The sequence below is a fragment of the Alexandromys fortis genome, unplaced genomic scaffold (assembly GCF_014885135.2).
Source record: "Alexandromys fortis isolate MF-2015 unplaced genomic scaffold, M_Fortis_MF-2015_v1.1 scaffold_45, whole genome shotgun sequence".
NCBI classification, from domain to species: domain Eukaryota; kingdom Metazoa; phylum Chordata; class Mammalia; order Rodentia; family Cricetidae; genus Alexandromys; species Alexandromys fortis.
The window spans coordinates 4,527,958-4,541,950 of NW_026067926.1; the positions used below are offsets into that span (position 1 = coordinate 4,527,958).

Here is a 13,993-nt window from a genome sequence, read left to right on the forward strand (position 1 = left end):
TACTTCCCACTTTCTCTTCTATCAGGTTCAGTGTGTTCGGACTGATATTGAGGTCTTTAATCCACTTGGACTTGAGTTTTGTGCATGGTGATAGATATGAATCTATTTTCATTCTTCTACAGATTGACATCCAGTTTTGCCAGCACAATTTGTTGAAGATGCTCTCTTTTTTCCATTGTATACTTTTAGCTCCTTTATCAAAAATCAGGTGCTCATAGGTTTGTGGATTAAAGTCAGGGTCTTCTATTCAATTCCATTGGTCTACTTCTCTGTTTTTATGCCAATACCAAGCTGTTTTCAATACTGTAGCTCTGTAATAGAGTTTGAGGGTGTTTTTTCTTTTTTTTTTTTTTTGAAACAGTTTCTCTGTAGCTTTGGAGCCTATCCTGGAACTCATCTGTTGACCAGGCTGGCCTCAAACTCACAGAGATCCGCCTACCTCTGCCTCCTGAGTGCTGGGATTAAAAGCGTGTGCCACCACTGCCCAGCTTGGCTCACAATCATCTTAACTATAGTTCCAGGGGATCTGTTGCATTTTTCTGGCCTCCACTGCCACAAGTACACATGTGGTGTGCAGATATACATGCAGGCAAACCACCCAAACACAGAAAATAAAATTTTTAAAAATGTATACAAATGGCATAAGTATATGCTAAGTTGGTCATTGGGAAATAGCAGATATTGTTTCACTCCAGTTAAAATAGTTATTATCAGCTGGGCATAGTGTCTCATTAGCTTTAATCCCAGCACTCAGAAGGTAGAAGCAGGCAGATCTCTGAGTTCCAAACCAGCCAGGTCTACACAGTGAGACCCTATCTTTAAAACAGGGAATGACTATCGTCAAAAACACAAAACCCAAAAGTCAAGTGTGGGTGATATAGAGAAGGCTCCCACATACTGCAGATGGGCATGTACATTAGAGAAGCCACTGTGGAGGAGGTCTGAAGGCTCCTCCAAGGCCTGAATTAATGGATGAACAAAGAAGGGAAATATGACATGTATATAATAGAATATTATTTAATCATAAAGAAGAATGAAATCCTGACCTAAATAGCAAAGTGGACAGAACTGCAGAGCACTTGGTTCAGGAGAAAAAGCCAGACTCAGAAAGACAAGTACTACATACTTGTTCTCTCTCACATAGAAGGGTTTGTTTGTTTGTTTGTTTGTGTGTTTGTTTGAATAAGCCTGAATGTAGAATAGTGAGAAATAGCTAAAAAGAGGAGAGACGGGGTAAGTACACATGCAGATGTTCCGGGATATCACACTCAACTCCAGCAATACACGAAACATCTCTTGGTTTACTTGCTTCTGAGAGGGTCTCAGACAGCCCAAGCTGGTCTTGAACTTACTGTGTAGCCAAGGAAGAGCTTGAACTTCTGATCATCCTGCCTCCACCTCTGAAGTACTGGAATTACAAGTGTGCATACACCTAGATTTTATATTTGTTTTTTTGGTTGTTGTTGTTTGGTTTTGTTCTTTTGAGGCAAGTTTTCTTTGTATAACTATAACTGCTCTAGCTGTCCTGGAACTCACAGAGATCCACCTACCTCTGCCTCCTAAGTGCTGGGATTAAAAGCATGCACCATCACTGCCCTGCTTATTTTGTTTTGTTTTTGAATGCCTGGATTTTTTTTTTTTTTTTTGATTTTTGAGACAAGGTTTCTCCGTAGCTATTGGTTCCTGTCCTGGAACTAGCTCTTCTAGACCAGGTTGGCCTCAAACTCATAGAGATCCACCTGCCTCTGCCTCCAAGTGCTGGGATTAAAGGCGTGCACCACCACCACCCGGCCAAGATACCTGGATTTTTGTCGTCTTGTTTTACTTTTCTTTTTCATTAATTTATGTATTATACGTGTGTAGTATATATTCATGTAGGTATGTGTGAATAGCATGTTGTATGCACGAAAGTGTCTTCCTCAAACACTCTCCATGTTTGGTTTGTTTGTTTCCAGACAGGGCTTCTCTGTGTTTCTCTGGCTGTCCTAGGACTCACAGAGATCTGCCTGCCTCTGCCTCCCTGAATTATATGTGTATGCGACTGCCTGGCCATTCTCCACCTTTTTTTTCTTTGTTTGTTTTTTTTTTTTTTTTTTTTAAGACGGGGTTTCTCTGTGTAGCTTTGGAGCCTGTCTTAGAACTCCTGTGTAGACCAGAGTGGTCTTGAACTCACAGAGACACCTCCTGCCTCTGCCTCCTGAGTGCTGGGATTTATGTGTGCGCCACGACCACCTGGCTCTTTATCTTTCTTTAAAAAATTATTTATTTGGGGGGCTGGAGAGATGGCTCAGAGGTTAAGAGCGAGCACTGGCTGCTCTTCCAGAGGTCCTAAGTTCAATTCCCAGCAACCACATGGTGGCTCACAACCATCTGTACTGAGATCTGGCGCCGTTCTCTGGTGTGCGGGCATACATCGAGGCAGAATGTTGTAAACATAATAAATAAATAAATAAATAATTTAAAAAATATTTATTTGGTTAGTTAGTGTGTATGTATGTATGCCTGAGTATTTGTATATGTGGCATGTGTGCGTGTGTGTGTGTGTGTGTGTGTGTGTGTGTGTGTGTGTGTGTGTGTATAGGAGCCCACAGAAGTCAGAAAAGGACATCAAATCCCCTGGGACTGGAGTTATGGTCTGGTGTGAGTTACCATGTGAGTGACAGGAACTGAAAGGAACTGAACCTGGGTCCTCTGCAAGAGCAGTAAGCTCTCTTATTGCTGAGTCATCTCTCCAGCCCTCCATCTTATTTTTGAGACAAAGTTTCTTTTGTTGAACCTAGGGCTCACCAATTCAGCTAGGTTGACTGGCCAGGGATCAATGAGCTCCAGGGATCTTGTTGTCCCTACTCCATGGCCCATGCCCCATACCCCGCTCCCAAGCTCTGGGGTTATAGACACATGCTGTTGAGTCTGGCTGACTCTCACACCTCTGAGTAGGGCAGTTTACCAACTGAGTCATCTCATAGTCCCTCATTGGGGCTTTTTGTTTGGGGTGGGGGTTGTTTGCTTGCTTGTTTGTTTTGTTGTTGTTGTGTTTTGTTTGTTGGTTAGTTGGTCTTATTTTATTTTTGAGACAGTGTCTTACTCATAGTCCAGGTTCATCTAGAATTTACGGCAATCCTCCTGCCTCAGCCTCTGGCATGCCAGATTATAGAGGTGAACCACCTAGCTATTAAACACAGTTTGTCTTTGCTACAAATCTACTATATAAAATGCTTTCAAAACATAATCTGTTAATATTCAAACAATTTCACTGGCAGGTACAGCGCCCCAGCCTACAAATGGGAACTAAACTTCATTCAGATTAAATATGTTAAGCCTGGCATGGTGGCTCATGTTTATAGCTCCAGCTACTCAGATTAAAGATATCTTGATGTTTAGAAGGTTCTGGAAAAGCGTGGTACAATGCTGAAATGGTGCTGCCATTTACTTACATGGTAACAGTGAGATAAACAGCCAAGCAGTAATAGTATTCCTGTCCCAAAAGTACCATGACGATGGCAGCTGCTCCTTCTAGGTAGAAAGAAATTAAGATAATCTTATAGTAGCCATATTTCTTCAGCCAGGACTGACCTAGAAGTACCAGGCACTGCAAGGGAAAGAGATTGACACCACGTTAAGAAGGAACCCACCCCACCCATTAATTCTGCTTACCTGTGATGACAAAACCTGCCTCTCCTTATGAAAGTAAGTTGTTCTGAACTACAACATCTGTTCCATCACAGTTTAGACTGTCTTGACTGGGGAGGTGTTTGTGGGTTTAGTTTGATTTTGAGATGGAGTCTCTCTATGTGGCCCCCTCTGGCCTGGAGTTTACTGTGTAGCCCAGGCTAGCCTTGAACTCTCAGTAATCCTCTTGCCTCAGCGTTGCTGGCATTATAGACAAGTCATTACAATCAGTGATTAATCCATATACATAAAAAAAAATTGAAGGGCTAGGGATGGATCTGGGTGCTCAGAAGCACACACACGAAGCTCTGAGTTCTACCCCCAGCACTGCCAGCAAGGGGAAAAGAAGAAGAAAACAACCATAGGCATTAATGATGTATGAATATTGAAGAAAATGCAATGGTTTCCATAAAGCATACAACTTCCCAGAAAGTGAAAGGCTCAACCAAAACTAAAACAAATGCAAAATTTACAGTCGGAGTTAGTTAAAGCCCAGCATTGACTCAAGATAGGTCCTTACTAAGCGTCTCATCGTCCACACTGTGAGGTGAATCTGAAATGCCCCTCATCCTGAAATCAGTGTCTAGGACACAATATCCAGGAATCCTCCCGTTTCTTCTGGCTATGTTATGTATGTATTTGAATCATTCCAACAAATTCACACTAGGAACTTGGGGGTTTTTTCCTCTCCCGGTTCTGAAGCTGTTCATTGTTCTAGACTGAAAAGTCTGCTACATGTACACGCTTGTGCATTCACAAAGATCAGAAGACACACTTTGTTTTCAACATGAAAAGTGCATTGTTGAGCCCAGAGAAGTTTCCACTAACCAAACGTACGTACATTGCAGTGGAAGAGAATTTTGAACAATGTAAGACAAATACAAACATCCTTTACTAAACAGAAGGCTTTCCCTCCTGCCCACTCTTTGGCTTCCTCCTCTGCTTTCAAGGAACAAGAGCTCATTTTCTAGAGACTGAAGACAGTGGCCCCGTGGCGGACAAGGTCCAAGGCATTTCTCAGAGGGAATGTACATAAAGCACCCAGCAGGCTCCGGGACGCTCCTCTGTGCAATTAGAGTCACTCGTGTCCAGTTACTGAAATGAAGCTGCCTTGTACCAGTCTCTAATACAGAAACATGCAAGAAGTCAGTAGTGCAAGAAACATGACAGAGTGCAAATGTAGTATATGGAAATCAGAGCCTTACATCTGAATCCCAGCTTTGCCACTTTTAATTTCCTGTGTGTTCAAAGACAACTTACTTCACCTAAGAGACATTTCTTAATGTCTAACTCCTCTCCCCTCTCAACTTTTTACTCTATTTTATTGCAGTCTACCACAGAGCAATATCCCTATCATTCCCCTTTCCCTCATTTAGGCTTTATAGTCAATGTATAAGACAGTCAATAATTTCTAGCTATTCTTCTTGTGTGCAAAATGTACAGAGAAACATGAGCCAATGATATTATTACAAAAGCTCATAGTAACAGAGAAGAGAAAGACTATGTCTAAAATTAAAACCTTTCACAAGACAGAATTTGGCTTCTCTTTCCCATGTCCACCTGAGTAGGAAACTTCACATAGCTTGTCCCACCTACGTGTTGGCAAAGTCACCCACAGAAGCCTAAAGCAAATCAGAGCTGGGAAGGCAGTGTTGTGGTCTTGGTATCTTGTCTGAGCTGTTCTTGTGTACTAGAAAGAGCCAACATCTCCTGAGGGTTACTTTTATGCTAAGAGTCATTGGTGTGTCCTCCTTTAGTCAGTCCGCAAAGTGACTGCATTAGACAGGTTCCATTTCTATTTTCATTTTGTTTGTTTGTTTTTGTTTTTTTCAAGACAAGGTTTCTCTGTAGCTTTGGTGCCTGTCCTGGAACTAGCTCTTGTAGACCAGACTGGCCTTTTATTTTCATTTTGTAAATGATGATAAGGAGATAGAGAGAAACTGAGTAACTTGCTGAGGATCATATAGTTAACAAGTAGGATTCCAAACCAATCTGCTTCTCTTAGGAGAGAAGGAAGAGCTACTGGAGAGAAAGACCACTTGGCATCCTTAGCTACATTACCATGCACACTCCTGATTTCAGAAGCTAAACTGGGTTGGGCCTGGTCAGGACTTGGATGGGAGGAAGACTACTCACATGTTTGTTTGTTTGTGTGTTTGTTTGTTTGTTTGTTTAGATTAATTCTCAATGTATAACCCAGGCTGGCCTGGAATTCATGCCAATCCTCCTGCCTCAGCCTCATGAGTAATCACATGAGCCACCAAACCTGGATTGTTCCTTCTTTTCTCCTTCATTTATTCATCCTTTTGAAATGAATGTCATTGAGCAGTCAGCTCAGAAAGGACAAACACAGTGTCACCTCATGACTGTGCGCAGTTATTTAAAGGGGTTAAAGTCATTTAGCCAAACAATGACAATTCTCATGAGCTGTCATTTTTAATATCGTATTTTATGCAAGTGTCATTTACCTAGAAATGAAAAATACATTAAAGCAGCTTTGTATTTCATATGTTCCTGTGAGGGCTTAAGGAAGAGGGCCATTGAAATCTTTTGGACACATTTCTTTCAACATCTAACAGCGAGGATAAGACTAAGAGAACTATCTACTAGATAAATATATAGCTTAGTGGCAGAGCACTTGACTATACAAGGCCCAGGTTCAATCCACAGTACTATGAGAGACAGAAAGAGTCATTTATTGAACATATATTTGACAAAAAACATATATCCAGAACATATAAAGAATTTCTGCAACTCAATAATATGAAAATTAAGTAATACATCAATTAAAATTTTGACAAAATAGTTGCCAAGGTATGGTAGCTCACACTTGTAATTTCAGAACTCTGTAGGCTGAGGCAGGAAGATTGCCACAAACCTGAGGGCAGTCTGGACTACATAGAAAGTTCAGGACTGATCAGGATTATCGTGTGAGATTCAAAAAAAAAGAAAAACAAACAAAAAATTGAAAAGTAAGCACTTGAGAAGATGCTCAACATCATTATTAATCACACAGAAAATAAAAAAATATAATATGCCATAGCATGTCTTCTAGCATAGTTAAAGTGAAGAAGATTCATTATATGAAGTGTCAGTGAGAACACCAAGCGACCAGAACATTTGCACACTACTGACATAATATAAAAGGTGGATGAATGAGTAAAGTGCCTGGTTACACAAGCATGAGGACCTGAATTCACATCTCCTGCACCCACATAAAAGTCCAACATGGAAGTGAGTATCAGAAACCCCAGCACTGGGCATAGGCAAAAAGAGACAGATCTTGGAGGCTCGCTGGCCACTCAGTCTGGTCAAAATGGCAAACTCTAGTCTGGTAAGAAACCTCACCTCGGGACTTGTTTTTACGGCATGTTCTGGCTTTTTGGGACCCTAGTCTATATGGATGCACAGCTCCCTAGGCCTGGATGTAGGGAGGAGGGCCTTGAACTTCCCACAGGGCAGGGTTCCCTGCCCTCTCTCAAGCAGGGTAGGAGAGGGAGGAGAAGGTGTGGGGGAGCGGGAGGGGATTGGGAGGAGGGAAGGAAGTGTAAATAATTGAATGGAAAAAAAATAAAATAAGAAAAAAAGAAAAAAACCTCACCTCAAAATATAAAGGGAAGAGTAGCAGAGGGAAATACCTGAAGTCAGACTCTAGACCCCATGCACACTTAGACACACACACACACACAATGTAATATGGTACAACCACTTTGGAAAACCTTTTGGCAGTATCTTTGTAAAATAAGCATATGCTTAAAATGGAGAGAGAGAGAGAGAGAGAGAGAGAGAGAGAGAGAGAGAGAGAGGAAGAAAGAGGAGGAGAAAGCAAAAGTTTGCAGACCCATGCACATCTGGTCCAATCCTAAGTTCCAGGAGTGTAGCAGTCACTAGAGACAGTAAAAAGGTTAAGAGCTGGTCATAATGGTACATGCTTAAAATCCTAGCACTCAGGGCCAACTTTTCTACCCAAAGGTATTTTAAAAAAGAAAGAAAAGCTATGTCCACACCAAATATCCAAACTATATATTTTGATGTGTGTATGCACCAGGAAATTGCCACCACAATTTAGGTAGTTAACTTTTCTATGGGGGAGCAGGATTCAAATGAATATAGTAAGCAAAAGTAAAACAACAATTTTCAGACAGCAGATCTCCACAATATGCTGTAGTGCATACAAATATACACTATAAATAAATAATTTTTAATTTAAAGAGGTTTCTTTGTTTGTTGCTTGGCTTTGTTTTCGTTTTCAAGATAGGGTTTCTCTGTGTAGTCCTGGCTGTCCTGAAACTCACTATGTAGACCACGTTGGCCTTAAATTCACAGAGATTCATCTGCCTCTGCCTCCCAAGTGCCGGGATTAAAGGTGTGTGTCACCACCCCATCTAAAGAGGTTTTTTTTAAGTGTATGTAGGGAAAAGGTTACGCCTCGCCCTGAAGCACGGCAATCTCTGTCCCCGCCAGAGCCAGATTTCAACTGCCTAGTGCTCTCTGTCCAGGATATAGATAAAAACTAAGAGGAAGCAAAAGTATAATGGGAATTACCAAAATAAAATCACTTCATCGTGTTTAGCAAAGCTCGTGTACTTTACTCATTGAAGCCCTGTAGGTCCTCACTAAATAAACATCTATGTAAATACTTAGAAAGAAATTTAACTAAAACTTGGGACTTGAGAAACCTGGGCTGGAAACCGTGTCAATAACACACACACACAAATAAATATATTTAAATGGAAGAGGAGACTACAAAACAGTGTTAAATCTTTAAAAAATTCTAGCTGGGGGACTGGAGAGATGTCTCAGAGAGCAAGAGCACTTACTTGCTGCTCTTGCAGAGGACCCAAGTTTAGGTCCTAGCACTTACATGTTGGCTCATGATCATCTGTAACTCCAGTTACAAGTGATCTGATACCGTCTTCTAGCCTCCACAAGCATTAGACATGCATGTGATATACATATAGACATGCAGGCAAAAATTCATACATGCAAAAATAATTCTTTAAAAAAAATCCATCTGGGGCTGGAGAGATGGCTCAGAGGTTAAGAGCATTGCCTGCTCTTCCAAAAGGTCCTGAGTTCAAGTCCCAGCAACCACATGGTGGCTCACAACCATCTGTAATGGAGTCTGGTGCCCTCTGCTGGCCTGCAGGCATACACACAGACAGAATATTGTATACATAATGAATAAGTAATTTAAAAAAAAATCCATCTGGGCTGGCAAGATGGCTCAGTGGTTAGGAGCACTGACTGCTCTTCCAGAGGACCTGGGTTCAATTCCCAGCACCCACATGGCAGCTCGCAGCTGTCTGTAACTCCAGTTCCAGAGAATCTGACATCGTTATACCAATGCATATGAAATAAAGTTCAATAAAGTTTAAAAAAATCCATCCATTCAGCATATGCCCAAAGGATTGGACTTCCTATCCCACAGTTTGCTCAGCCATGTCCATTGCCATTGTATTCAAAATAGCTAAGAAATGGAGACACCCTCAATGTCCTCCAACTAACTAGACCATAACGGGGAAAGAGGAAAGCCAACAGAGCACAGCCATCCCCTCCATCTGCATCCCATCCAGTGAGGTAAAAGTCAGCCTCCACTGCCTCTTTCCACTACCAGGCAGTGATTTACTTGGCCCAAGTACATGTGGCCAGGCAAACACAGCCTGAACCCTCTGAAACTATAAAAGAGAAAAAATCTTGACGTTGTCTATGTCAGACATTCTGTCGTGGTACTAAGAAACATATGCAGAATAAGCTATGCAGAATAGCTTATTCCTTAATCCTGGAAGAGTCTAAGTACCAGGTTTTAACTATTATTTAATTGCAAAATTAGAAGAAATCTGTATCATAGGCTAGGTTAATTCATAGATTTAGAAGACACCGTTAGCTTACGGTAGCAATATGTCTGCGCTCCAAATAGTTAAGAAGGAACATGCCATCATCCATGAGGGTCATGACCATGGAATTTTAATACTGCTCTGAGGCTCCAGAACTCAGGCTTTTAGACAAGTATTCTGAAACCCTGCTCCATGAATTCTTGGTCAAATTGCCTCTTGTCGGGGTTTTTCTGTTTTGTTTGTTTTAATCAGAGTCGGTGTTTACTAAGAAGTGATGGGGAAGGTGTGAAGAAAAGGACAGTACAGCAGAGGGCCTCTCAAAAGAGTCACACTTAAGTGTCTTTTTGTTGTTGTGTACTTTGTTTCACTTTATTTTGTTTTGGGTTTTGGTCTTTCTTTGTAGTCAAGGCTAGCCTCAAACCTGTAACCGTCCTCCTATTTTAGCCTCCCTATGTACTAGGATTCCAGGCATGAGCCATCATGCCCAGCTACAGAGAAGAGTCCTAATAATAGCTACCTATAGATGGTTTTGACGGTTTCTGCAGTTATGTTGATAAAGGGGTTAAAGGTTAAGCATGCTGGGTGTGTCAGCTCATACCTGTAATCCTAGGACTTTACCAAGGCTAAAGTAGGACTTTCGTGAGTTTTATTTAGGCCATCCCAGGCTACAGAGTGATAATGTCTTTAAAAAAAGAAAGAAAGAAAAAAGAAAAAGAAGTACAAACTGTTTTAGTGTGTTTGCTAAATGAGATTATAGGATAGTTATTGAGAGGATGGTAGAAAAGAAACAGAGGTCAAAGGTTAAAGGGATCCTCAGGCTACTTGAGTCGTAAGGAAATCTAGGCCTAAACTCTTGACTCCAGGTGTGACTCATAATCTTGTTCATAGGGTCGTTGATTCTCAGCCAGCGGACATTTCCCATGTCTTGATTTTCCATATCATTTTCCTGCCCCTTCTAAGATTTCTTCCATGAAGACAAAATTTTAACTGCCTGAACCAAGCAAAAACACACACTCACAGGAAGCCATTTGCTTCTTCCACAGCTTTGCTGATGCTTAGATTCAAAGCCAAACATTTGAATTTCCGGGCCATAGAGATGACTTGACACAAAGAGAGAAACCACGCCTCCAAGCTGTCTTCTGACCTCCACAGACCACCCTGACACACAAATATAAACACGTGCACAATTGTCTAGGCTTGGTGACTCTCTAAGTTCAAAGCTAGCTTGGTGTACTTAGAAAGTTCCAGGCCAGCCAGGACTGTACAATGAGACCCTGTCTCAAAACAAACACAATAGACAGATAAACATAATTTTAAAAATAGTGGTCTTTTAAATCATGCTGCGTGGGCCTCACTATGCTTGGCCCTTGCTTGCTTTTAATTTGCTTTCCCGTCCTTTCTATGGGATCCTGTACAGCATCTGAGCGCTTGCTTGCTCTTATTTAGAGTTTGTTAGTAAATATGTGTCAGTTAGAAACACTCCTTGTTTAGTCACATTTTTCGTCTCCTCAGACAATTGATTGTTAATCTTTAGTCCCGCTAGGTAGACACACGCAGAATCTTCACATACCTGAGGACAGATGAAGGCAGCCCCGTACATGATGCTCCTTGCCGAAGAAGACAAAACCTCGACGGGAATGAGGTTATCTGCAAAGATCATCATGAAGTTACTGAAGAAGGTCAAGTGAAAGAATTGAAAGAAATTCACGATGAGGAAAAGGTGGAAGTTCCTCTGAGACAAGATTTGTCTCATCGGTAAGATGGTGGAGGTCCACGGCAGTTCCTGCTCACTCTCTGCAAGGAAGGTTTCTGCTGGGTTTCTTTTATGTTCAAGAGGTCTCATATGGAGCATGCCACTGTAAAGGCTGGTAAGTGCCAGGAAGGCAGTGATGACGGCAACGACCTGAAAGTTGGGCAGGATTTCCATGTTGTGAGAGATGAGGCCGCAGAAGAGGACGCTGGTGGAGCCCAGCAGGGATGCTACCTGGTTAATTTTCATCAGCTTCAGCCTGCTCTCATGCCTGGGGGATGCCTCTGCAAACAAGCGGCACTGGGCTTGCTGCACCCAGGCGAGGGTGCTGTCAAATGCACACAGGGAGACCACCAAATGAAGTCCATTAAGCCAGTCACCATCATGATAGTGCTTCCAAGGGAACCAAGGGAGCAGGAAGGCCACTACATGCAAAAAGGCTCCAAACAGGGAACAGTGGTAACTTAGACAGCAATCATTCTGAGAGTTCATCCGAAAGTACCCACTTAGGTCATTCAGAACATTCCAGATCATTAAAATTACCTAAGGAGAAAAAAAAAAAAACACACACATAGGATTATTTTGTACAGTTGTTAGCAGTGAAGACTACTACATTCAAGAGGAGAAGGACTCCCGAGGCTGAGCATGGTGGCAGGGGCCTATAATTTCAGCACATGGGAGGCTAAAGAAGGAGGACCATTGAGTCAGACCTGCCTGTGCGACAGGGTGACCCAGAGAGCAGAAGGAAGCGAGGGAAGAAGAGGGGAGGCAGGAAACAAGAAGGAATAAATCCCAATCTTTTTGTTTATTTCTACTAATAAGAAGTATCTAAAGCTGAAAAGTCTCCGTTTTGGAAACAGTCATTGGCATCAAGGATAGGGGCAGCATGCCACTCAAAAGCCCATGCATTCAGGTATAGTGCAAGTGGTGGCATGTATTATTTTATAAAATCCTTTAAAAAAATCATAACCTTCTGAGATAGGCATTGTTATTCCTCCCTTCTAATTACAAAATTAGATGCTTGGACAGAGAAGATAAGTGATTCATCTAGCTAACTAAATAGAGCAATGTTGGAACCAAAGCAGTGAATACAGAGAACGTCTTCCCCTGTGGCACACAGGGCCATATTTCCTCATGAAATTCAGGCCCTTCTTCTTGTTAAAAATTTTTATCTATTTATTTTATTTTATGTCTGAATGTTTTGTCTACATGTGTATATGTGTACCATGTGCTTGTCTAGTACCCATGGAGGCCAGAAGAGGGCATCAGATCCCTTGGAATTGGAGTCACAGATGGTTGTGAGCCACCGTGTGGATGCTGAGAACTGAACCCAGGTTTTCTAGAGGAGCAAAAAGTGTTCTAAAAATCAATGAGCCATTTCTCTACTCTTCCAAGACATCATTTTGCATATCTACATTTAAAAAGTTAAGATAACAATAATAATAAATCAACTCAAAATCAATATACTAAATATGTAGTTCTGAAATAAACAACATCATAAAGCACAAGGGGAAATGTAAAAACATGATATCTATTCATTCAGTTCATGTATGATAAGTTATACAGTTTGTCGATATCATCAAGCTTTTCAAGGTAAAGCTCACTCTACTAGGTAGTTTTGCTGTGTTAGGTAATTTTATGTTAACTTGGTACAAGTTGGGGTCATCTGAGAGGAAGAAACCTCAATTGGGAAAATGCCCTCATAAGACTGGGTTGCAGGCAAGACTGTAGGGCATTTTTAATTAGGATTGATGTGGAAGGACCCTGTTCCTATTGGTAGGGATACCCCTGAGCAAGTGGTCCTATAAAAAGGCAGGCTGAGCAAGCCAGTTAGTGGCACTCCTATATAGCCTCTTTATCAGCTCCTGTTCCAGGTTCCTGCTCTGACTTACTATGGTGTGGAAGTGTAAGCCAAACCCTTTCTTCTCCAACTTGCATTTGGTCATGGTGTTTTATCACAAGCAATAGAAACCATGACTAAGACAGTATCTCCTCCTTCCCTCTCTCCTTTCCCAACCCATTCCCTTTGCCTTTCTCTCTCTTTCCCTCCCTCCCTCTCTTTCTTTTTGAGGTAGGATCCCTCTATATAGCCCGGACCAGTCTTGAATTCTCAACAATCTTCTTGCCTCAGTTTCTTAAGTAGTGAGATTACAGGTTTGCATACCCTAGCACACACATTTTTCTTGATAATTCTTGCAGATATGTGCAGAATCCACTCTTTGATAAAAAAAAAAAACAGTAGGATACCTCTATAAGGAAGGAAATTCTGTCCTACATTTAAGGAATAAAAATTGCATCCCACCTGGGATTGATAGAAGGCCAACTCTGAGATCTTGTACAGTTCCAAGAAAAGTTTCACACAGTAGAAACGGAAAAAAGAACTTAACATTTCAGTCCCTAGTGTAATCAGAGAGTATGCCCAGGCTGTGGAATTGATATTCCAGAGTGTCATTTTCCATGCAGAGGAAGTTTGCCTCCCTGTTAAAAAAAAAAAAAAAAAAAAAGAGGTTAGAATTTAGAATTCATTATTTAAGTAGATGGGCACTAAAATTCCATTAACGTTAGTAATTTTAGTTAAAATTCAAAAATACTTGCTGTAAACATCACCAGATTTCTTTATTTTATTCTTACTCGACATTTTGAGATGTTGCATAAATTACAACTCTAGTTATATTTGTGTGTGTGCGCATACGCAGAGACCATATGTCAACATCGAGGATCTTCTGCTATTGCTTTT

General features: G+C 41.3%; 1 protein-coding gene across 1 annotated transcript in view; it reads right to left on the reverse strand.

Moving 5' to 3' along the window:
• The window catches only part of LOC126502405 (transmembrane protein 180-like), a 31,147-nt gene extending 17,439 nt beyond the window's left edge, over window positions 1–13,708 (reverse strand). Inside the window, exons 1-3 of the mRNA XM_050143375.1 lie at window positions 13,559–13,708; window positions 11,077–11,799; window positions 3,435–3,589 (exon numbers count right to left, since the gene is read on the reverse strand). Of these exons, the coding sequence (XP_049999332.1) occupies window positions 3,435–3,589; window positions 11,077–11,799; window positions 13,559–13,708 (1,028 nt within the window). The remainder of the gene's footprint in view (window positions 1–3,434; window positions 3,590–11,076; window positions 11,800–13,558) is intronic.
• Window positions 13,709–13,993: the final 285 nt, after the last annotated feature.